Consider the following 21,828-nt stretch of genomic DNA (forward strand, 5'->3'; position numbering starts at 1 on the left):
AGATTGTCCGTCATTCTTTGGTACATTGGCGAAATGGCGCAGTTCCGGTCAACTGCTCAAGATCAGGAGACGGACAAGCAAGACTCAGTCCCTCAGCTCGCTCCAGCTTCTGGCCCTGTCGCAGCAGCAATGGTCAATAAGTCATCAACTCGTGGAAACATGCGAGCATCTCAAGAGCGCCAGTCGCAACGAACTCGACCTTCTCTGCCAGTGGTTCTATTCGGCTACGAGGGTTCCACCTTCACCCTCAAAGCCCGCCTTGCTCTGCGTCTCAAACAAATCCCCTACACGTTTGTCCCAGTCCCCGGATTGGCACCTCGTCCCATCTTCCGCAACGCATTCGCTCTCCCATATCGAAAAGTTCCAGTCCTGGCCATTGGACGAGATATTTACATCGACACGTTTCTCATTCTGGAAATCCTGGAGCATCGTTTCCCGGCCCCCGACTACCCCACTCTCTATCCTACTGCCGAGGATGGTCGCACAAATAGGGCCTTGACTCGACTGCTGACGGCATACTGGGCAGACCGACCGCTGTTCCGCGCCTCCGTCGGTCTCATGCCCGCATGGCTATGGCGTTCGCCGTTTGGGAAAGACCGTGGTCAGCTCATTGGCCATCCGCTTGATGCTGAAAAGCTGGCGCGGAAAATCCCAGAAAACCTGACGGCATTTGACGTACAACTGAACGTGGCTGAAGATTGGCTACGGGATGCAGAGCAAGCGTACAAATTACAGAAAACTAAAAAACCGTGGCTGCTCAACACACCAAAACCAAGCGCCGTGGACATTGCATTGTGGTATCAGCTAAAATGGGCTCGAGATGTTGCCCGTGGGGAGAACGCCAACGTCCTGGGATGCGAGCCGGAAGGAGAATCCACAACGGTGCCCATTGACGACGTCTTCAATTCCACAAGATATCCTTGCGTGTGGTCCTGGTTCGAGCGATTCGAAGTCTACGCCAATGCGCTCCCGAAGCTTGAGAAGAAGGTCGAGGATCCCATCGACACCCTACATGCCATCAAAGAGTGTGAGATGGTCAATATCAAAGAGTCCCAACTCCAATCAATCGCACCGCAGCTAGAGACTTTCGATTCCATCGGGTTGAAAAAGGGGGCGGAGGTTGTGGTGTCGCCCAATGACACTGGGAGAGCAGAGTGAGTGCCTCGTGCGTTCTTCATTCCTCGCTAATATGTGTAGCCCAACAACCGGCACATTGCTCGACATTTCTGCAGAACAAGTGGTCATTCAGCCTGGGCGTCTGGATGGGAGACTGCCAGACATCCAAGTCCGCCTGCATTTTCCACGAGTCGGATTTGTAATTCGACCTTCCACAACTTCAAAACTATAGGCGAGCTGCAAAAGAACGACATGACTATGAGGCTATGCTGTTCCATCGTCGTGCAATTAACAAAAGCAGTAAGCGCTGTCCCAATCGTGTTCAGCCCCCAACGGCCCCCATCCGTGCGCAAAGGCACAAAACCTGGGTGCGCCCGCTTCGAGACCCCTCATCAATCTGACAACATGCGTCATCAAACCTACGAAGGAATCGAACTCGAGGAGAATTCGAAAACGGCACGTCGCCTTTCGACGGCGTCGTCGGCAATCAAGACATATGCCGGCACCACTCGACGCTTTGTGGCAAACCTCGGACCAACCACTCGACTCGCATGGAACTCTTCACCAGGCTTCAAAAAGATTGCGACAAATCCCCACGTCCTCCGCCATGTCACTGCATTTCTGGTCTTGTTGCTCTTTTCCTTCGCGCCCATATTCTTCTACTTCCGATTCGTCTACACCCCCTTCAAGACCATGCCCGTCACTTGTGGTAGCCACGAAGACGACGACAGCATTACCGGCATCCAAGGCCTCTTCATGATCGACCGCACCACCGGCGCATTCGAATTCTGGGTTGTCAAGCTCATCGACATTCTTTGGGATCTCTTCGTCGGCAGAGGACTACAGTGGCTGGCTGGATGGATTAGCTACGTCGTCTTTTCAAGCGCATTGCTCAGAGCGATTGAGGCCTCACCAATCCCGTATCGAACCTTTATTAGACTGTCGCTCGGAACCCCGTCAATCGCCTCGATCTGGTCGCTACTGGCAGACTTGTCGCGATACTCGCGAAAGCGCAGTACCTTGCTCTTCGTCTACGTCGCCCTGGCCTCGGCCTACGTCCTCGCCATGCCCACGCTGTTTGGAGCCATGACTGGGTACATCAACAAGTCAACCTCTTTTACAAACCTGCCCGACAGTGGAGGACAGTTTGTGCACACGGATTCTTTGAGTTTGGGATTTTTGGCAGAGGGGTTGGATGGCTTTTCCAACAAGACTTGCGTTGAAACAACCGACGCTGTGGTTCGCAAGATGAGGGCTCGCCTGTACAATTGTAAGTGGTCGCCAGAGAGGCGTTCAAAGCTAATGTCTCTAGGTCCGGCCAAAACCTGCAAGGAAAGTCAACAAGCATTCTGTGAAAGGCTTGGATTGCCGCACGATTGCACAGTCACCCATTACAGCGGCTGGTACGACACCCAGCTAATAGAAGAATGTCAGTTTGCGGCTCTTATTAATGGTTGAGAAATGATGGCTGCTGACAGATTCAGGTGGCTTTGCCAACGGAAGTTACACCTATACCTATGATAGCCGAGAGATCAAGTGTAAGAGTGCTGTTTCATTCGCCACACTGTACTGATGGCTTGCAGGCTCAGAGGAAACGGGTTTCATGCTCGGTGGCCACAACTACACTTTCTGGGAAATCTACAATGCCACTACGCACAGCAGATCGCTAAATATGGCCGGAGAACTCTACTGCTACGGGACAACGGCCTACGTATTTCCCGAAGGCATATCCAAAAGCTCTCAGTGTCTGCCCAACACGGACAATCCCGGATATCAGTGGGGCTTTTCCGCGCTACTGTCCTCGGTCGTGCTCATTGTCCAGCTCATCTGGGGGTGCACCATGTACATCGTCTGGGTCGAGGCGCAGGTAAACAGCAGACTGCTCCGCAGCGGCTACCGTCTGACCGAGCTTCGCGGCGCCTTTGCTTTTGCAGCCGCAGCCGAAGCAACAACGGGCATGGAAGCATCAGAACTCAAAGGATCGTCCGTCAAGTCGCTGGAAAAGTTCCTGTTCGACAAAAAGGCGGCCGTCGAGTATTCGCTCTTTTCAAAAGAACTTCCCTTGTCAGAAATGGAGCCCGTCGCACGACAGAGTGGAAACGATCGGAGCAGCTCCCCTCTCCCACCACCGCCCGCATACACGCGCTTGGCCGAAAACAGCAACTCCTCCTGAAAAGTGGAACGAGTTGATTTCGTCAGTCTGCATCGCATCGATGCGATCGAGGAATTCGATGCTGTCACTTCACCCGGGCAGGAAGCGGTATAAGATGGGAGCCTCGTCGCGTCCTCATCACCGGTCAGTTGGAATGCGTCTGAAAGGTCGTCCGAATATCGTCGTCCGGCCGTTTGCTGTTTGGCCCCCAAGTCAGGTCGGCGTGATCGGTCCATCGAATAATCATGTCCATCGAATAATGATGTACCGTCGTTGACAGGTCGTTCAGGCCTCAGCTTGAGAACAAATTCTTCAGGCTGACCAGGAATTAGCAAAAGCTGGTTTATCATCGATGCCAAGCTCGCGCTGACCTCACTCTCTTTTACGCCCTGTCTTTACGGTGGCTTTGCGTGCGGATTCAGACCGAAGGACAGATCGTTGGAGGTGGGTCATTGGTACATGCGCGGCGCGGATGGTCATATGGGGTGTGTGGAGACACGAGTGCAGCGAGGCAGCTTCATCCAGCGAAATATCGCCCCGACGTATCCAACGACGTATAACGACGTCCAACGACGTACAACACATGACTCGGCAGAGTTGCCTCTGAACATGACGATGCTGTTCCTTGCGCCACTCCCGCCGCGATCAGAGGTGCAAAGTTGCCCGAAGCGGCAAGGCTGACACGGAGCTTGAGCAACACCATGACGTCACGCACGCGCCCGACCCGCCCGGTTGCGTACCGCACCCCAATCCCGCATTGCTACACCACGCCTTATCTCCAGTATGAAATCACTACACCCACAATTGGTCCGACTCGCTGCCATCGACAGCCCACTTCCCCTCACCGGAACTTTTGCCTTCTCCGCCCTCGTGGAGTTGGCTTCCCGTCGCGTCGGAGCCGACGCTTTGCCGCGCTGCAACCCTGGAAAAATTGTCAGACTTGATATCATCGCACTCCATCAGGGTCTTCCTTACGCTGTGGATATGTGGACCCCGGCTGCCTCCCACATTCTCCCCTTGGGGTATAAGATGGGGGTGTCCGCGTCGACTTGCATTCACTACAACTCGAATCAACTGCCTGATCGTATCCATCATCATGGGTTTCTCAGGGTTTGAACATACCGGCTTCCTCGGCGGGAAGATTGGCGGCAAGGCGCTGCAGATTGGCGTCTGTATCACGGCCGCGTCTGGATTCTTGCTTTTCGGGTACGTCTCACACTACTTGTGACTGTACGCTGCTGACGGTCGCAGTTACGATCAGGGCATCATGTCGGGCATCATCTCCGAACCCTTGTTTCTCGAGGACTTTCCCTTGATGGACAGCAACTACAAGGACGGCGCCATCCAGGCCCTTGTCGTTGCCATTTACGAAGTCGGCTGTCTCCTCGGTTCATTCTTCATCATCGCATACGGCGATAAGCTGGGAAGAAGAAAGTCTGTGTTGATCGGCACCGTGTGGATGTTGATCGGAACCGCAATCCAAGCCTCTGCCACGACCATGGGACAGCTCATCGTCGGTCGAATCGTCACGGGACTCGGAAACGGCATGAACACGTCGAGTATTCCAGTCTGGCAATCTGAAATGGCGCCGCCCAAGATTCGTGGCTTCCTCGTGCTATTCGAGGGTGCGCTGATCACCGGAGGCATCATGGTGTCTTACTGGTAAGTCCGAAATGCGACCTGCACGACAATCACTGACCGTTCAGGATCAACTACGGCTTCTGGTTCATCACGCAATACGGATCTTTCCAATGGCGCTTCCCCATTGCGTTCCAGGCAGTCTTTGGATTTCTCTTGATCGTCGGCGTCCTGGCCTACCCCGAATCCCCACGCTGGCTGCTCAAGCACAACAAGGACACGTCTGCGCTCCAGATCATGGCGCATCTGCGCGACACGAGCGTCGATGATGTGGAGCTGCTCGCCGAGATTGACGAGATGAAGAAGATTAACGCCATCACGGGCGGCAAGAAGCTCACCGTCAAGGAATTCTTCTCCAAGGGTCCCGAGATGAACCGCTGGCGTGCTCTGATTGCCTTCTCCTCTCAGGCGTTCCAGCAGATTGGCGGTCTCAACTTGGTTACCTAGTAGGTTGCCCCTCCCCCTTTTTGAAACACTCCTAACATTCACAGCTACGCCACCACCGTCTTTGAAGACTCTCTTGGGTTCGACGCTGAGCTCTCTCGCCTCATGACTGGCTGCCTGGGAACCGAGTTCTTCATTGCAGCCCTCGCCGCCCTATTCGTCGTCGACCGCCTCGGCCGCCGCCGTCTCATGCTCTGGGGCGCCATGGGCATGGCAGGATCCCTCCTTATCGTCGGCGCTTGCCTGTCGGCCGGTACCAAGCCGCCGGCGTATGTTGCGACCGTTTTCATCTTCGTCTACAATTCGTGCTTCGCGTTAGGCTGGCTCGGGGTGACTTGGCTTTATCCTGCTGAAATTACACCCATAAGAATAAGGGCCGAGGCCAATGGGTTGAGTACGAGCGCGAATTGGATATTTAATTATGCCGTTGTGCAATTGGCGCCCATAATGATCAACAAGGTACGTTGTTGTGGTTTTTCGGAGCCCCTGAAAACCCCCAGGACCCCCACCCCACCCCACGACCCCACGCTAACAAACACACTCCAGATCGCATGGGAGACGTACTTTGTCTTTATGTGCTTCAACTTTGCCTTCATCCCGATCGTCTACTACACTTTCGTCGAGACAAACGGCTACCCGCTCGAGAAGATGGACGCAATCTTCGCCGAGGCCTACGAGAAGAACGAGAACCCCGTCTGGACGGAGCGCCGCGTGCGCAAGGGCGAGGTCCTCGACGTCGAGAAGACTATTGCAGATGCGGAGCGCGTTGCGGAGGCCCGTCACGATTTTCCTGCTCGTACCAGCTCCGAGAGCAGCGACGCCGATGCGTTTAAGAGCGGTGCTCAGCGCAAGGAGGGTTAGAAGGCCGCACCTTGCGCTGTCTTCTCTTGACCGGTCCATCTTCTGGAGGGAATATTGAAAGTGTTCCGCGCAGGAATTGGCCGTTGTTGGGGACCATGCAGCGAGCACTCCCTTTTCTCAACTTCTTTTATTTTCCTTTCCCTTGTTTTCGCTTTTCATGATACCACGAGACGCAACACGCATTGATGGAGTTGTTTGACATTGGACCAAATACCACTGTTTGTACAAGACTGTAAGATAGATAGAGCTGGGGCTGCATTGTCATGACTTATGAGAGATCCCCCCACGAATCTTGGATACAAAAATCATTTTTTCTGAAATTGGCACGGGCGGCATTGTTTGATTTGCATGGCTTCTCCCTGGATAACTGCGACAGCTGATGAATGCTCCGTCAGCGCAACTGGTGGTGGACGGACGCAGGCTGCATAAGCTGCAGTGTTGTCCGGTTGCTCTGTAAGTACACGCACACCTCTGATCTGTTGCCAGCACTGATGAGGATTGCAGCCAACACTATCACCGCGATGCTTGGAGCATTCAAGCCCACCGTCGGGTCTCTGGTGTTGCCTGAGGAATTTCCCCGGTTTGGTGTTGAGCCGACCCGCTGAGGAAGTCGCGCCTGCCTCGACGTCAACACCCGCCACCACCTCCCACTCCAACACCGTCCCCTCTGCATCGCCGCCTCGTCCTTTGGCCCAATGGACCCGCCAGCCCCATTTGACTCGCTGAGGGGAGGCGACGTCGGCTCTCCACTCTCTCGCACAGCCCAAGATCGCTCGTCCTTCACGAACGCTCTCAACATGGCCTCGCAGACAGTCGCAGGTTCGTCTCCCACCGAATCCTCAAGCTCCGCTGACATGCGCAGATGAAGAGAGGCGCCTGGTCGCACAGGTCGTCTCCTCAGCCCAAAAGCTTCCAGCCCTTCGCGCTGAAAGATTCTCGACCGAGAGAGCCGTTGCACAGTTTTTGCTGGAAGCTCTGTTCAACAGTTCTGGACAATATGGGGCTGTTTGCCAGGATGCCGCGAAAGAACTTGTTTCCCAAGGCCACATTCGCTTCGAGGCGTCTTTCCAGGAACAAACTCCAGCTCAGGCCCCACAAACTTCTACGATTGAATGCTCCAATGCCGTCGCCCAGGTTCAGGCTCAGCCGCCTCCCCCCAATGCTCCGGGCAGCAGACCGGTAATCAAAGTCGAAGACCCCGAAGACGGCCCTCTCGATCTCGACAATGGTAATCCACCTCACCAACACCAATGCGCATCGCTTACATTCGTAGACGCCGTCAAGAAGTTGTGGGTTCAGAAGGTCGTCTCCAAGTACGAAGAGCTGGGCTTTTCGGCTCCCGCACGCCACTTCCCTGACAGGTCTGAAGCCCACATCCACGTTCGCAACGCCATGATCGGTAAACTTCATTTACCCGTGTTCAAGTATCACGACGGCTGGACGGCCTTCTCGATTCTCTGCCGAGGAGCCTTTGAAGAGCTTGTTCTCAACCGACACATTACCTTCCCAATTGTACCTGTGGAGCAAACGAGGCAGCCGGCCAAACCCGTCTCCAAACCCTCCCAGAAAAAGAAGGCGTTCACCGCCAAGGACAAACCCTCCAAAGAAGCCGACAAGCTTGCGGGTAATTTCTCTTGACTCTTGGAAGACCTGTACTGACAGCGAGACAGACGAGTGGATGGAGCGCCTCTTGAACAGTGTTACTTCTCAGCCTCCGCTACCTTCCCCCCGAACGTTCTTTGACCGAGACGCAGCATTGAACTTTCTAGTCCAGTCAGTGCGTGCCAGGTTCCAGCTCCCCTCTCTCGATAAGAAGACGGAGCAACGGTGGGCAACTTTGTGTCAAGCAGCCTTGGACACGCTCAAGGCACAGGGTCACATTGACTTTCCGACAAGGAGGGAGGAGAGAGCGAGCCGTAGAGTGAAAAAGGCTGCGATCGGACACGAATGCTCCCCAGACGACACCAAATGGGTCGAAGCGTACAAGTCGGGATGGAACGAAGGCCATCAGCGTGGACGTTCAGAAGGCTACCAGGCCGGTCGGGCGGATGCATACGCAGAAGCAATGCAGCAGCTTCTCCAGAAGCGACCTGTCCATGGCCAGTATGAGCAAGGCACAGGTCATGCTCGCATTGCGGCAGCCCCCGTTCCTTCGCAGCAGATCGGCAATGGCACACTCGGAGCTCAACATCAGAGTGAGGCGATCAAGCTAGCCTCTGGCCCATTCATCGCAGGTGTGGGCAGTCGGCAGTCCACGGGTGCGAAGATCTTCAACGACCTTGCCAACACGAATCGGTATCGCTCTCCGGCCCTTGAGTCGCTGTCTACTCACAGAGAAAGCCTGTCTCCGTCCCGCCCTCAGCGTCGTCTCGAACCACCGTATCCCAACCATGCCGTCCGGAATGCGATTGGCTTTACTCCCATCAACTCTGGACAGGCTCCGTTCGGCCACCCGTCTCCCTCGAGATTCGTCCAGACGCCCCGCGGACTCTCGGTTTTGGCGTCGGGTGCGGAACAGGGAGCGTTCGAGCGACCTGACTCTACGTCGAGGAAGCGGGCATGGACGGAAATCGACGGCGGTACTCAAGCCAGCCAAGAAATGCAGAGGAAATTCCTGCGTTGAGATGACAGCACCCCTTGGGAAAGGGAATGGTGTCCACGTTTGCGGTTTGATCTCAAGTGTATTGTACCGGTAGCATGGTTCTGATTGGGATGAGGGGCAGGAAGTGGGTGGTCTGATTGCTGAGCGTGGATGACAGGAGCAGTAAAGCATCAATATCAGAAATCCGAGTATTCTACCGTATGCGATATTCACCTGTCTCAAATCGGGCGCAGTTTGCCGGCGACAGGTTGGTGTTTTGTATACATTTGCTTCAGACTTCTTTGAGGGCGGGATGTGTGTGAGAGTATCCAGGGAGCAAATTCTGAGCACCACTCGCATACAGGCAAGTCAGGTATGGGACAGTCAGACGTTGAAGACAATTCATACCTCATATTCAGTCTGTATGTCGTGTCGAGTTGAAGAACGTACTCATCATGCCATCAATCAAGCAAAACGTCGCACATGCGGCCAGAATCATGTAGAAAACTCAGGAACAAAACACTGGAAAGCAAACTGCCAGCAAACCCGAACAAGCTCCTTGCACTCCACCACGCACCGCCGACTGCTCAAACTCGAGCCACAAGAGCAAGGAAAACAAGAAAAGCTCAACCACACATGGTCCATTCAGGAGATGCGCTACTGCTAGAGGCGGTTCCTCTTCTTCGCTTGCGGTTCCGTCTTGATCTCGCCTTCCTCCAACGACACGCTCCTCTTTCGTGCCATGGATGCCGTTTGCTGGCGGGTTCGGCCCAACGTATTAATTCCTGGAACGGCCGTAGTCTGAGCTTCACCACGAGAGTTGTTGCTGACAGAACTCAGACCTTCTCCAAGAGGAGGTGGTTCGAGAATTGGGGATCCACGAGGACTCTTGGGGAGCGTGCTGGTCCTCTCAAGTGCGTCGACTGACTCTGCTGCGTCCTCTACAGAAAACTCTGAAAGCCCACGGGTGTGTGCAGTGCCAGAGTCCTCAGGTCCCGCTGAGTTGAAATGCTGCCTCAGAACCATTTCGGCTCTCATTTCAGCTCGTCCCGCGACGCGTCCGGCCTTGAAGCCGTCCGAATATCCGCTTCGACGGGCCTCGTTCACTGCCGCTTTGAACTCAGGTGTGTTTTCCACAGAAACATTGACCGGGGGTGTCGGAGCTTCGGGTTTGACTGCGGGTGTCGGAGGGGTTCGTACGTGCTCGGCAGGCCATCGGAGGTGGCCTGCTCTCTCGAGGGCGTTGAGAGCTAGATCGCAGGCACTGTCGAACGATGACCTTCCTTGATCTCTTGCAGGAGTGAAAATATCAAACTTGTTGAAGACCTTGCTGACCAAGTAGTTCCTGGCGGAGCCCCGACCGACGAATTTCTTGGGGCGCTGTTTCTTTGGAACGGCAGCAGTGGCAAAGAACTTCTTGACCCAATCGTCTTTGTTGGCTAGGGATGTAAGCAAGAATCACCTGGGGTGTCTCGATCGACCTACCTGCGTTCAAGGTTTCAAGGAGGACTTGAACTTCGTCTTCACCAGACTGCTGTCTATCACGCAGGCTAGCCGTTGGGTAGCGTTGAACTGGAACCAGGTCCTCCTTCAGAGCGCAAGCTTCGCGTGAGTCCTGAGCATTCTCAAAACTGATGGATCCTCGAGTCATGAGCTCCTTGATGACATCTTCGCAAAGGATGCTCAAGGCAGCAGTTCTGCCATGGCCCTTGAAGACAGGAATATCGAGCTTCTCCTCAAGAGTGGCGATGATGTTCCCTTGGACATGCGCCTTGTTCGGAAATCGGCTTGCAGAGTCGCGAGGTAGCTTTTTCGCTGCTTCTTGGTAAGTCGTCAAGGCAAGACCAGCCCAATGCTTTCGTACGGCTGTGTATGTCAGTACATGTCAATCAAGAGGCTGGATGGAGCAGAGGCACCTCCGCTCAGGTCGATGCGAACTTCATCAACAGGATCCTCCAGTTTGACCTCGACGGAGTCTTCGAGCTTCACGGCAGGCTGCCCGTGTGAAGCCATGGTGAGAGCGGAGTGGAGGTAGTATCATGAGCTTGCAGAGGACGAGGAGGATGAAAGGGTTTGGAGGGTGTGGGAGAGAGAAGCCTTTCAGGTGGACGGGTGGCAGATGGCAGGCGCCCACACAGGCAGGCGCGACTTCCCCAGCACGCCGCTCGCCAAACCCACCACCCACAACACCACAACCCTCGACAAAACCCCACAACCTTTGCCTCTCTACGCCGCATCCAACGAAACGCGGTACGCTGCTCCCTCGTCCTACGCTGCGCAATTTTGGAGTTCCGCCCGCCGTACCTTTGCTGACTCGACTTTGCAGCAGCTCGCGACCGGTGCAGCCACGATGCCCCATCGGCAGGATTCCATGGAGCCTGAAGAGGCCCCGTCTCCAACGGCCTCTGGAGGCACCTTTGCCCTTCCGAGGTGAGTCACTTGCCCAGATCGTCGTGGTAGCAGAGTGCACAGCTTCACGCGGGTGACCGCTCCAACATTCGCTTCCGGTGCAATGACGTCACTGGTGACTGGTACGGTGCATGGGCACTTTTCGACGCTTTCTGGGCGCGTCATTTGCTGTGCATCGGGCTTCTCGTCTTTATGGCTTGATACTCGTCCAGACAGCCCCTCTCCCCTCCCCTTCCCTCTCTCTGTCCTTCCCGGCTTTTCAACTTTGTCGATGAAGCTAACTTGGGATAGTTGTTTTTTCACCAATGCCTTCCTCCTTGGTCTCGATGAAGACCATACCGTGTCGTCGGGCCCCCTTATGCTCTTCAGCACTGGCAGCGGCAAATGCTCCTCTGTGCCGGCGCCTACCCCTGAGGAAGCCCGCATGCCGGCGCCCCAGGTCGACGAAGTAGAAGAAGACGCTGCTGAGGAAGAGGACGAGGAAGGCAATGGAGAGGAAGATGAAGAAGCTAAAAACAAGGGGGAGTACCATGACGCTCTTGTGAGCTGCTCGGCTCGTGTTGATTCGGTGGTGTGGTGGGAAGAGAAGCTGCGTGGCAAGGTCAATCCCAAGCACAAAATCTTCAAGATGGTGCTCGACATGGCCATCCTGGAAGAGTTCTGGACTCACAGGGGAGCGCCGGCGACATGCGAGTATGCCAACCCAAGTCCCTGCCATCGTCTAACAAACATGTTCCAACTAACAATCTCTCTAGGGGATGCGGCGAGCTTTCGGAGCAATACTTCGAAGAGGCCCCTGCTCATTTCTTCTGCCCTGCCTGTCTTCCAATGGTCTGATGCTCTCCCATCTCGCCCGGGCGTTGAGGACAGGGTGGTTAGTGCCAAGTGCAGCTGCTGTGGTCAATGGATGGCCCCAGCCGCGGGGAGGCGGCCGAACCACTTGAGTAGGACAATCGGAATTCAGGACTCGTCGCCATCGCTTGCCTCCGCATAGCCCAAGAAGTCCAAACCATTCCAGAACATCGAGATCAAATTGACCTTGGCGTAGCGCCCGCCATCTGAGGAGTGATTTGTCCGTCACCATTGTGGAGCATCCCTGCCCGAGTACGTAGAAGGATGAGGAGCATTCGTGTGCAGCTGCTGCGGTTCAAGTGTTCATTCCATCATTCATGAATCGTTGCGTTACTCGTCTCCCGTCCTGTCCTTTCTCTCATCACAGCCCGTCCATCCTGTCCAGTACTGTCCATTCGATTCAAACGCAAAGATCAAACGAGATAAAACCAAACGCCCCACCCTCTTTTCATTCCGTCGTGTTGTCGTCGTCGTCCGCTGGGTATCGTATCTTCTGTTCGCTTGCTCGCTCTCCTCTCTTCCTGTTTCGTTGGGCTCTTCCTCTTGCTTCGTATGCACTCCGCTTCTCGCACCGACTCGGCACGGCTCGTCTCGTCTGGTCTCTTCCTTTGCGTCGCCAGCAAGTCGCTCATTGTAGAGCAGGGCCGGTCGACGTGGAGGACTGAAACTCGGTAGGCGCCCGCGTCCTCGTCCAAATGAACCTGACGGCAGCACCAATGCCACCAGCGCCAATCAATCGCGATTGATAACCCGCAAGCTGCGCCGCGGATTCAGCAACACGCCGTGCGCGCCCCAGAAAGACGGCTCCTGGCCGGCGAGGAGGTCGTCCGTGCTGCTGGCGTTGCTGCGCGGCTGTGGCGGCATGAGGCCTGCACCGCTGCCGTACCGCTCGCGTTCTCTTGCTCCACCACCAGCAGGCAACCCGTTGCCCGCCCACCCACTGTTGTTTACCGCCGCAGTCCCGCCAACAACGGCGCCCACGCCCTCGCCCTCGCCCCCGAGACTCGTCTGCGCGCTGTGCAGGGCGTTGTTACCGCCCGAACTCCCCGTAAACGTCCCCGTGCCGGTGCTGCTCCCCCACAAGCCGGCGCCGAGCCACTGCCCACTCCCACTGCCATACTTGCCGTGCGAGTGGCCAATGGCCGCGCCGGCCGCCAGCGCGCGCTCGCGGTCGCGCTCGTAGCTGGTCTTGCCGCTGGAGCTGGACATGTCGACGCTGCCGTGCGTGGCGGGCAGCATGGCGGCGGCGCCGAGCCCGCCCACGACGGCCTTTTCGTTGTTGTTCCCCGACCCGCCGGACGCCGAGTTGTTGATCGAGGCGTTGCGCCCGTGGTGGCTGGGGCTGCTGTGCGCCATGGCCATGTGCCGCTTGTACAGCGCGACCTGGCGGCGGTAGATCCAGGCGCAGAAGCCGAAATACGCAGCGCCGACGCCCGCAACGCCCGCAATGACGCCCGCGACGATGGCGCCGATGTTGGGCCCCGTCGACGAGTCGGTCGTGTTGTTGATGGTCGAAGTCGTGGTGGCCGTGGGCCCGCTGATGGTGTACGTCAGGGGCTTGCCCGTGGCCAGGGGGCCGGCGGAAGCACTCTGAGCCGGCGTCGTCGCCGTTGCGCCGCCCGTCGCGTTGCCCCCGACGACCTTGACGACGGGCGACGGGACGAGGTACGAGTAGGAGCCCTCGAGGCCGGCCGACACGTTGGACCCGGCCTGGTTGGGGTGCTGCGAGAAGGGATTGATCTCGCGGTCCGACAGCGCCGTAAACCGCGTCGCCCACTCCAAACTCGACGTATTAAACACGTAGACGCCGGGCGAGTCGCACGACAACTCGGTCCCGACGTAGCCGCCGACCAGCACCAGCTGGCCGTCCCAGATGTTGCACGTGTGGCCGGCGCGCGCGTACGGGATGCTCTGGTCCGTCTGGTCGACGGCGATCCACGTGAACGACGGCATGGTCAGGATCCACATGTCGCTGTATTGCGTCTGGTCGTTGCCCAGGTCCTGCCCGCCGAACATGTACATGTTGTAGGAGGAGCCGTCGGCGGCGGCGGCCACGACGGCGCAGGGGTTGACGCGGATCTTGGGCGCCGTCCCTGTCGTTGCTTGCTTGTACCACGTCGACGAGGAGATGTCGTAGACGTCGAGCACGTTCATTTGCGTCTGGCTGCGTCAGTTCTGTTGCGTTGCCGGTTGGAGTGACTCACAAAAGTCGAATTGGTCCCGCCGGCCAGACCGACCAGAATGCCCTCGGGCCCAAAGCCCGGGACAAACACCAATATGCCATCGGCGCGCTCGGGGAAGCCGCTGGTCTCCTGCAGGCCGCCCTCGGTGACGTTGCGCCACACGCCATCGGCGCCGGCCGTCTTGAGGTCCGCCACCTCGCCATTGCCGTAGCCCGGAAAGGTGTACTCGACCAAGCTCTTGAGGTAGACGCGAGAAATCTGATTCGACCAGCCCTCAGTCGTCCACGTATCGAGGTGGCCGCCAAAGTAAAAGCCACGACCGAGCGAGGCAATGTTGACACCGGCGCCCTCGGCCGCGCGCTGCACGCTCTGCCCGGCACTCGCGGCGTGGGTGCCGGCCGACGTCTTGGGGCTGGGATGCTCTGTCCACGCCGCCGAGCCGATGGCGTACTCCCACAGCGAAAAGGCCGGCGGGTAGTCGGGCTTGTTGCCGTTGGTCGAGTCCTGGAACTCGCCGCCGTACAGGAACAGCGAGGAGCGCGAATTCCAGAGGTACGCCAGCGAGACGGCCGGGGGCCCGGACGGCTTGGGGAGGCCGGTGAAGGAGGGGGACGAGATTTGCCACGACTTGGACAGGTCGAGGGAGAGGAAGTCGTTGTCTGGGGGCGTCAGATGTGGAGAAGTGGTTTTGATTTGGCGTTTGAAGTTGCTTACTCCATGTATTGCTCGACTGCGAGGCATCCGTCTTCGCCCTCCCACCATAGACATACAAGGTGCCATTGACAACGGCAGCTAAAGACAAACATCAGCACGGCGCGCCTCACTCTAGAATCTCAAAGAACTCAAACATACTGGCTTGGCTCCACCGCGTACAAACATCCGTCGGACTATTCTCTCGCTTGACGAGCAAGTCGTTTCTCCCCTTTGCGCCGCCGCTCCATTCCTTGTAGTCCACCCGCGGCACGCCGGCTTCTGCGCCCCACATGAACGTCCGCCTGGAGCCAGCCAGGACGGGCAGCAGCACGACGGCCAGCAGCACCATCAGCCCAATCTTGTAGCCGGTCCACCAGCCCGGCTGGTTGCGGACCGCCGCTATCCTCCGCGATCCTCTACCGAGCAGCTCATCCTCCTCTTCAGACTCTCCTCCTCTTTCTCGCCTCGCGCGGTTCGTGACGGCTCCCCCAAACACCTCGGCGTCGGGCGTAAACCGCACCTTGCCGCTGGACCTGCCCGCAGCCGCCACGACGGGCACGACGCCGCCTCCGGGCGTGGGAAAAGGCACGAGGGTGGCATCGTCGCCGTCCAGCAGGCCCACCTCGCGGAAAATGGATTTGCGCCGCGGATTGGCGGCGGTGATGGGCGGCAGCATTTTGGGCGGCGCGGCCACGGTCGACGTCGACGACGAAGGCCGGCTCATGTCGTGTGGGGTATTTCGTAGTGAAGTGGGGGAAAGGAAGGGAGGGAGAGAGGATTCGCGAAGGAATGGCGTAGGTGTAGAGCAGTGAGTGTAGACGGAGCAGCAGCAAGGCGCATCGACGCCAGCCTGGGCAGATGGATGGACGTCGAGTGACGTAAGACGGAGCAGCAAGCAATCTAACGAGAGCAAGCAAGAAAAAAGGCGGGTGGGCGCGCGGGCGCGGCCTTGACGCTCGCAGCCTATGTCCAGAGTGCCGTCCAGGCAGTATCCAGCTCGCCGGGGAATTCCTCTTCCAAACAAATCAGCGCGTCGACCAGCGAGCGAGCGTGATTTCGGGCGGGCGAATGGGGACGGCCCTTTTGAAGCGGTGCGGTTGATGCGGAGGGAGGGATTGCGATGCGCAATGTGCGTTTTCTTCTCTTTTGCCGAGCGGGCCTGCCGTCAGCTCTCTTTTCCCCGCAAGCTGGCGCACGGAGGAGATGAGTTGGTGGTTGGTGGTTGGAGCTGGTGGATGTCGAGATGACGTCGGGGATCGGTCGCCACCTGGCCGGGGCGCTGTGTGTGGAGAGGCCCGCAGCGAGTGATGATGAGCGCGCCGATCAGCGACTGGCTGTGTTGGTGGATGATCGGCGAGGCAATGGATGGAATAGAGGATGAAAGCGACAGTCGAAGAAATGAAGGCGATTCTCGTCGTTTGATCTCGTTCCTTTAAAAAGGCGCCGCAACCACAGCCAGAGAGCACAAAGCGACGGACGGACGTGGTGTAGCGAATGCAACGTCGATGGACAATTACACAAGAAGCGATTGGCAGAGAGACGATGTAGAGAGGGAGGAGGGTGAGCGAGAAACAGGAGGTGCTGTGGTTGTACATACATGCCATGTCAAATGTCACGGCGAGCCCAATCAGGCATAGAGTTTAGCTGCCGGTTTCGAGTACAGCAGGTGCGCGCCCTGTGGCGGTGCTCTCTCTCTCTCTCTCTCTCTCTCTCTTCCCCTCCTCCCACTGCTGTGCCACACCTACACGCATGCATGCATCGACGGCTCGCGGCAGCAAATGACAGCTGAAACATGCGCCAACGCCTTGGTTTTTTCTTTCCTGTCTCCTTTTCCATCGTTCGCATCGCTCATCGGCAACCCGATACTCGACATCCGGATGAACAGCCAGCCGGCCGTCCAGCCATGCGCTGTTGCGTCGCGCTCGTCTTTCCTCGACTCCCGTCTCTCCCGCCCGCAACCCAGCCCAGCCTGCATCAAACAGACAACCCAACGACACGCGCTCCTTGCGTCAAGGCACCTCGACTCAAGCCCAGACGTGCCAACTGGCAGGCAGCGTGGGGTGTGGCGCGCCGCCGTTGGTGGTGGTGGTGTTGGCGTCTGCCTGCCTGTCTGCCTGTCTGCACGTCTTGTCTCGTCTTCCCGCGACAGGGAGGCTGATACACCAAACGGCTTGCGCTGCGCTGCCGTCGCCCACGACCGAGGACTAGCCAAGTCGCGCAGATCGCCCGCGCTGCGTCGAATCGACTCTGCATGCCGTGCGCTCTGTGGCTCTTCCTTGCTGCAAGTGTGCCCAACCAACCGACCGACCAATCAACCCGCAGAAAACAAAAGACGCACCACCACCTCTACGTACCAGCGGGCGTTGTAGGTGGGATACAAGCCGTCAGAGGCGTCGACGTCGAGAGAGGTGAGAGGTACGAGTATCTCTTCAGCCCAGTCTCCGGCAGGCAGCGTGACAGACAAGACAAGACCGTCACCACATCACTGACCCTGCCCCTACCGCTCGTACCTTAAGGGTCCCGCTATACCCCACGCATCCCTCCGCGCGTCAGGCACCCACGTCTCCCTCTCTCTCTCTCTCCCTACAGTACCCGGCCTGCATCGTCACTCATCGTGCCTGGCTAGTGAGACGTTGAAACTAACCGTGACGTATGTCTAGTAGCAGCAGTAGTAGTAATGCATTCATTCAACCAATGACCAGGCAATGCACACACACAGAGAGATTTAATTCGGCCGGGACGGACGGGGGGGTATAGACAACTACACGGACAACAAAGGCCAGCCAGCCAGTATCAAACGAACAGCAAACAGCAAACAAACAGCAAAATAGACCAACAAGAAGAAAAAGAAGAGAAGAGAAGAAAATGTTTCCACCACCACCTCCTCCTTTTCGTGTCTTCTCTCGTCTCGTCTCGTCTCGACCCGCTCAGACAGGGCGGTCAAAGATCTCAACCACGCAAACCGCTCTCGTTGATCCCCACTTTTTCGTCTTCTCCTCCTCCTCAGTCTCTGCACCTCCGTCTCTCCGACTTTCTCTTCAAAAGGGACGGCAGCCCATCCAGCCAAGAAGCCCTTCAACTGCCCTTCCCACTCTTTGGTCCCATCCCTCCCCTCCCCTCCCCCCATCATACAATCATCATTAGAAAAGAGGTGCAAAAGTGACGCGCCGCGACGGATCGAAACAAAAGAACAACGGGCTACACGAAGCCCGGCGGCCAAACGAAGAAAAAGAAAAGGGGAGCAACGACTAGCGCGCTCGCGCTCAAGCGTGAAAGAAATCAGGGGAGGCAGTGAAGAAGAGCAGAGTGATCGGGGAGAAAAGGGAGGGCAAAACAAGACAGAAGATAACTCAACACGAATAAATCAAGAGCGCCACCCAGCGCCTAGCACCAGCCCAGCCCAGCCAGCCCAGCCAAACCAAACTTTTGTCAAACCCCATTCACACGCCTTCTTTTTCTCTCTAAAAACGCCACCGCGGCCGCCCATCATCCCCGCGATAGCCCTGCCGACTCGCACTCCCCCTGAAGCCCGCACTGCTCAGACGGCCACCCGCGCGGCTGCTCGCCCTGCTATCGCGGCCACCATTGGTGCTCGCGACGCTGAGGCCGCCGTCGAGGCTGGGCCGGGGCGGGGGAGCACCACCCGTGCTGTTGCCACCAGGCACGACCGTCGGCTGCGGCAGCATGCTGATGCGCCGCGACCCCGTCGCCATGTCGGTGCCGGGCCGCGGGAGCGGCGTCTTGCGGCCCAGGACGGGGCTGTGGCAGTCCGAGTCGGGGTCGTCTTCGCCCGAGCGGCGCCGCGTGGGCCGGTGGAAGGACAGTTTGGATGACGACGCCGTGCGCATGTCGAGGCGCGTGTAGGCGTTGCGGGACGGCGTGCGCGGCGTCATGGTCGCGCGCTTGTTCTTCAGAGCACCATGTCCGGGCGTGGTGGATGCGGGCCGGGGGATGGACGATGCCGGCGGAGGCGACGGGGCGTCGCGGAGGTTGAGGGGGCTGCGCTTCAGGTTTGCCTGCGACGACACGGCGCGGAGGGAGCGCGGCGGAGTGGGGTCCTTGTGCGGTGAGGGGGTGGAGAGAGAGAGAGGTGTAAAATTGTGACCTACTACCGTATCCTTCATGTTGGTCGAAATGTTCCAGCGGGGCTTGTTGGACGTGGGTTGGGGGAGCTGGCGGCGGACCGAGGGCGTGGGCGTGGCGGCCGAGTAGCGAGGACTGGGAGACTTTTCTTCCGAGGCGCTGGATCGCGAGACTTGCGTCTTGCGGGGGACGGTCGACGAGTGCGAGTTGGGCGTGGGCAGGCTGGACAGGCGCTTGGCTGCTGATCCGGACCGGGTGCTGTTGAAGCTGCTCTGCCGCGACTTGAAGGCCATCCTCTGCTCCCTCTCCTGCTCCTTGCGGCTCATGACGACCGAAGAAGCCGGCGAGGTGCCCGGAGTGTCAATGACGCTGCCCGCAATGGACTGTCCATTGGAGAGGATGGTCGAAATCGAGTCCCGGAGCTGCGACGTCTGGTTGACATTGAGATCATCCACCCGCTCCTGCATCTCCTTCATCTGCTCTTCCAGAGAAGCCCACTCGCGTCGAATGTCGTGTTGCAGCCGGAGGATTTCGCCGTTGACGGTAAGCCGGTCCTTTACTCCCTTGTCAATAATGGTCAAGACGCGCTCGATCGCCGGGCCGTAGTGAATCTTTTTTGCCTCGAAACTCTCAATCTTCTTGGCCGTGGCATGGGCATCGGTGAAATACTCGTTCGTGTCCAGGGCTTCGTGCAGCTTAATCAGGCTCCGCTTGACGGACTCGCACATTTTTCGTGCCTGGTTGCCGGCGTTCCTAAACACCAAGACCCACCTATCCTCGCCCAACTCCCTCCTCAGCGACTCTGCGTCCCGCTCGAGCCTGTTCCACTGGTTTTCGAGCGTGTCGCACCTGTTTTCCAATTCGCTGCATGCGCTGGGGAAGACGGGCTCCGCGCGGACCTGAAACTGTGACAGTCTCATGGGCAAAAAGTCGAGTGACGCACGCAGCGGCTGCATGCGGGCAAACAGGGCCAAGAGATTCGAGTCTTCTTGCTGCTGGCCGGGAGACTGGACGGGAGTCGGATTGGCCAGCGCGGGGGTAAGGCTGAAGCGGGTGGTCGAAAAGGCCTTGGTGTTGGGCGGGGTTTCTTCCACGATGGTCTCGAGGGCCTCGATGTCGACGCCGTGGTCCGTGGCGCTCTCGGCCATGAAGCTGCGGTGCCTGCGCTCTTCCATCTCAAAGACCAGCCTGCTCAGCGCTTCCATCTCCAGGCCAATGTCACCGAGCACCGTATTCCACAATTCCTCCCACTCCATGGCAATCTCCACCTGCTCCTTGACGCCCTTGAGCTTGTTCTTGATATCGCTCCACTCGTTGAGAATGTGCTCCATTGCGTCCACCAGCTTCGACAGTTCCTGCATCGAAATGTTCTCAATGTCAGGGCGCGTCTGCAGCTCTTCAATCGCCACGACAAACACCTTGATGAGCGTCTCAAACACATTGATTGCAGTGTCCACCTCGTCCAGACCCTCTCTTCCGGCCGCAGATGCCCACTCCACGTCGTCCTCGGCGTCCAGCCCATTCAACACGTCCGCCGCCTTGGCCACCCACATTCGAATCTGACCAGAAGCATCGAAGAGGGCTCTCGATGCGCCTCGGGAGGTGGGGATGGCGGATATCTGCGCTTGCAACGACGTGGCGTCGGGCAGCTTGATGGACGTCAATTGTTGGATCTGGTTGGTAAACGACACGCGGGAGAGGGTGTAGACCGAGGGTGCGCGCGAGAGGTGCTTGTAAATGCTGTCGCTGCGGTCGTTGAGGTCGAAGTCGTCCATGGGGGGCGGCGTGTCTTTTGGGGGAGGCGTCGGCGGGGCCGACTCTGGAGCGGTGTCGGTCTGGCTGGATTCTGGCTCCTCGAGAGGCAAGTCGGGCAAGTCGGGGTTGGGCATGAGGTCGGGAAAGGCCGTGTCGCCCTTGGCCATGTTCTCCAGCTCGGGCAAGCTGTACTGGCGCACATACTCCTCAAAGGCGTCGGGCTCGCTGTCGTCGTCCATCCTCTCGCTGACGAGCGACGAGCGGTCGCTCAGCTCGGGCGCCAGCATGTGCGGGTCGGGCCCTTCTCCGGGCAAGCTGTTGTGGAGGTGTTGGTCCGGATGCAGGCGGGGAGGACGGGTGCCGCTCCAAGCCCTGCCTCTGCGCTGGATGCGAATGGAGCGGTCTTGGGCGTGGAGCCGCTCGAGCTCGCGGAGGTGATCTTCTGGAATGCGCCCCACTTCCGCGTCCTCCTTGGTGACGACGCTGTGCTTCTTGTGGTGCAGATCCAACAGCTTCATGCGGGCCAGCAGGCCGGGCGACAGCTTGCGCGCGGCCAGGCGGCCGGCGTTGGGGTCGACGGGCGAGAGGGACGGGTTGGGAGCGGCGTGGTTGACGGGCGAGCGGTGCGTCGCGTCGTGGTGGTTGTCGCGGTTGGGAGAGGTCATGGGGAAGGAGTCGGTCGGGCTAGTGAGGGCAGAGGAAATGAGGCCGAGCGAGCGACGAGGCGGAGCTGTTGTTGTTTCTGATTGTTGACGCGGCGAGACTATGTGGTTAGACAGGCGTAGGGTGTGTAGGGTAGGGTAGGGTGCGGGAAGCGGACGGGAGGGTGGTGAGTGGCTCTGGCGGTCCCCTCAGCCTGGCCTGCAGCGGCCGCCCGATGGTTAGCGCTGGACATCAACACCTCTCACACACACTGGCCCAGCCCAGCCACATGCAGCTTACCTGGATGCTTTTTGCGTATATGTATGCTTTGCTGGCTCGGTCAGTGTCAGTCGGTCAGTCGGGGCCGAATCGCAGCACCAGGATTGCGGGACCCACGGCAGTACGGTAGACGCAGTGGC

At 58.2% G+C, this 21,828-nt stretch overlaps 9 protein-coding genes across 9 annotated transcripts; 6 read left to right on the forward strand and 3 right to left on the reverse strand.

The window, feature by feature from the left end:
- Positions 1-159: 159 nt before the first annotated feature.
- Positions 160-1,348, forward strand: J3D65DRAFT_557532 (uncharacterized protein; the record flags this gene model as incomplete). Its single annotated transcript, XM_066797316.1, has 2 exons — positions 160-1,154; positions 1,198-1,348. The coding sequence occupies 2 exons, from the start codon at positions 160-162 to the stop codon at positions 1,346-1,348; spliced, it is 1,146 nt and encodes a 381-aa protein (XP_066652207.1).
- A 491-nt stretch (positions 1,349-1,839) lies between these two features.
- Positions 1,840-3,136, forward strand: J3D65DRAFT_532498 (uncharacterized protein; the record flags this gene model as incomplete). The annotated part of the gene is made up of 2 exons (XM_066796683.1): positions 1,840-2,467; positions 2,700-3,136. Coding segments are annotated over 2 exons (1,065 nt in total), but the record flags the coding sequence as incomplete, so codon positions are not given.
- Positions 3,137-3,991: 855 nt separating this feature from the next.
- On the forward strand, positions 3,992-6,533 carry J3D65DRAFT_55701 (general substrate transporter). The gene is made up of 5 exons (XM_066797291.1): positions 3,992-4,474; positions 4,520-4,930; positions 4,975-5,352; positions 5,398-5,809; positions 5,897-6,533. The coding sequence occupies exons 1-5, from the start codon at positions 4,365-4,367 to the stop codon at positions 6,209-6,211; spliced, it is 1,626 nt and encodes a 541-aa protein (XP_066652209.1). The 5' UTR covers positions 3,992-4,364; the 3' UTR covers positions 6,212-6,533.
- Positions 6,534-6,906: 373 nt separating this feature from the next.
- Positions 6,907-8,834, forward strand: J3D65DRAFT_605403 (uncharacterized protein; the record flags this gene model as incomplete). The annotated part of the gene is made up of 3 exons (XM_066798353.1): positions 6,907-7,030; positions 7,074-7,835; positions 7,882-8,834. 3 exons carry the CDS (start codon positions 6,907-6,909, stop codon positions 8,832-8,834), a joined length of 1,839 nt encoding a protein of 612 aa, XP_066652210.1.
- A 310-nt stretch (positions 8,835-9,144) lies between these two features.
- Positions 9,145-10,543, reverse strand: J3D65DRAFT_56303 (uncharacterized protein). The gene is made up of 2 exons (XM_066797588.1): positions 10,278-10,543; positions 9,145-10,222 (listed from the first exon to the last, which is right to left on the reverse strand). The coding sequence occupies exons 1-2, from the start codon at positions 10,441-10,443 to the stop codon at positions 9,456-9,458; spliced, it is 933 nt and encodes a 310-aa protein (XP_066652211.1). The 5' UTR covers positions 10,444-10,543; the 3' UTR covers positions 9,145-9,455.
- Positions 10,544-10,610: 67 nt separating this feature from the next.
- Positions 10,611-12,263, forward strand: J3D65DRAFT_684104 (uncharacterized protein; the record flags this gene model as incomplete). Its single annotated transcript, XM_066803780.1, has 4 exons — positions 10,611-11,222; positions 11,493-11,908; positions 11,957-12,075; positions 12,150-12,263. The coding sequence occupies exons 1-4, from the start codon at positions 10,912-10,914 to the stop codon at positions 12,261-12,263; spliced, it is 960 nt and encodes a 319-aa protein (XP_066652212.1). The 5' UTR covers positions 10,611-10,911.
- A 522-nt stretch (positions 12,264-12,785) lies between these two features.
- J3D65DRAFT_558639 (kelch repeat protein-like protein) lies at positions 12,786-15,605 on the reverse strand (the record flags this gene model as incomplete). The annotated part of the gene is made up of 5 exons (XM_066797376.1): positions 12,786-13,122; positions 13,354-14,213; positions 14,258-14,895; positions 14,951-15,028; positions 15,089-15,605. The coding sequence occupies 5 exons, from the start codon at positions 15,603-15,605 to the stop codon at positions 12,786-12,788; spliced, it is 2,430 nt and encodes an 809-aa protein (XP_066652213.1).
- Positions 15,606-16,633: 1,028 nt separating this feature from the next.
- On the forward strand, positions 16,634-17,621 carry J3D65DRAFT_56612 (uncharacterized protein). Its single transcript, XM_066797601.1, has 2 exons — positions 16,634-17,344; positions 17,599-17,621. The coding sequence occupies exon 1, from the start codon at positions 16,708-16,710 to the stop codon at positions 17,296-17,298; it is 591 nt and encodes a 196-aa protein (XP_066652214.1). The 5' UTR covers positions 16,634-16,707; the 3' UTR covers positions 17,299-17,344; positions 17,599-17,621.
- A 603-nt stretch (positions 17,622-18,224) lies between these two features.
- Positions 18,225-21,780, reverse strand: J3D65DRAFT_53841 (cortical protein KAR9-domain-containing protein). The gene is made up of 2 exons (XM_066796715.1): positions 21,710-21,780; positions 18,225-21,628 (listed from the first exon to the last, which is right to left on the reverse strand). Exon 2 carries the CDS (start codon positions 21,430-21,432, stop codon positions 18,391-18,393), a length of 3,042 nt encoding a protein of 1,013 aa, XP_066652215.1. The 5' UTR covers positions 21,433-21,628; positions 21,710-21,780; the 3' UTR covers positions 18,225-18,390.
- Between the last annotated feature and the right edge of the window lie 48 nt (positions 21,781-21,828).

This window comes from Phyllosticta citribraziliensis, assembly GCF_038025025.1.
Source record: "Phyllosticta citribraziliensis strain CPC 17464 chromosome Unknown J3D65scaffold_10, whole genome shotgun sequence".
In the NCBI taxonomy this organism is placed as follows: Eukaryota; Fungi; Ascomycota; class Dothideomycetes; order Botryosphaeriales; family Phyllostictaceae; genus Phyllosticta; species Phyllosticta citribraziliensis.

Bases quoted from the DNA above. Each gene is read 5' to 3' on its own strand.
- J3D65DRAFT_53841 (XM_066796715.1), bottom strand. From the start codon at position 21,432: ATGACCTCTCCCAACCGCGACAACCACCACGACGCGACGCACCGCTCG.
- J3D65DRAFT_56303 (XM_066797588.1), bottom strand. From the start codon at position 10,443: ATGACTCGAGGATCCATCAGTTTTGAGAATGCTCAGGACTCACGCGAA. The intron at 10,223-10,277 runs GTAGGTCGATCG...TAGCCAACAAAG, and splicing joins CCTTGAAACCTTGAACGCAG to ACGATTGGGTCAAGAAGTTC.
- J3D65DRAFT_56612 (XM_066797601.1), top strand. From the start codon at position 16,708: ATGACAGCTGAAACATGCGCCAACGCCTTGGTTTTTTCTTTCCTGTCT.
- J3D65DRAFT_55701 (XM_066797291.1), top strand. From the start codon at position 4,365: ATGGGTTTCTCAGGGTTTGAACATACCGGCTTCCTCGGCGGGAAGATT. The intron at 4,475-4,519 runs GTACGTCTCACA...TGACGGTCGCAG, and splicing joins TCTGGATTCTTGCTTTTCGG to TTACGATCAGGGCATCATGT. The intron at 4,931-4,974 runs GTAAGTCCGAAA...CTGACCGTTCAG, and splicing joins GGCATCATGGTGTCTTACTG to GATCAACTACGGCTTCTGGT.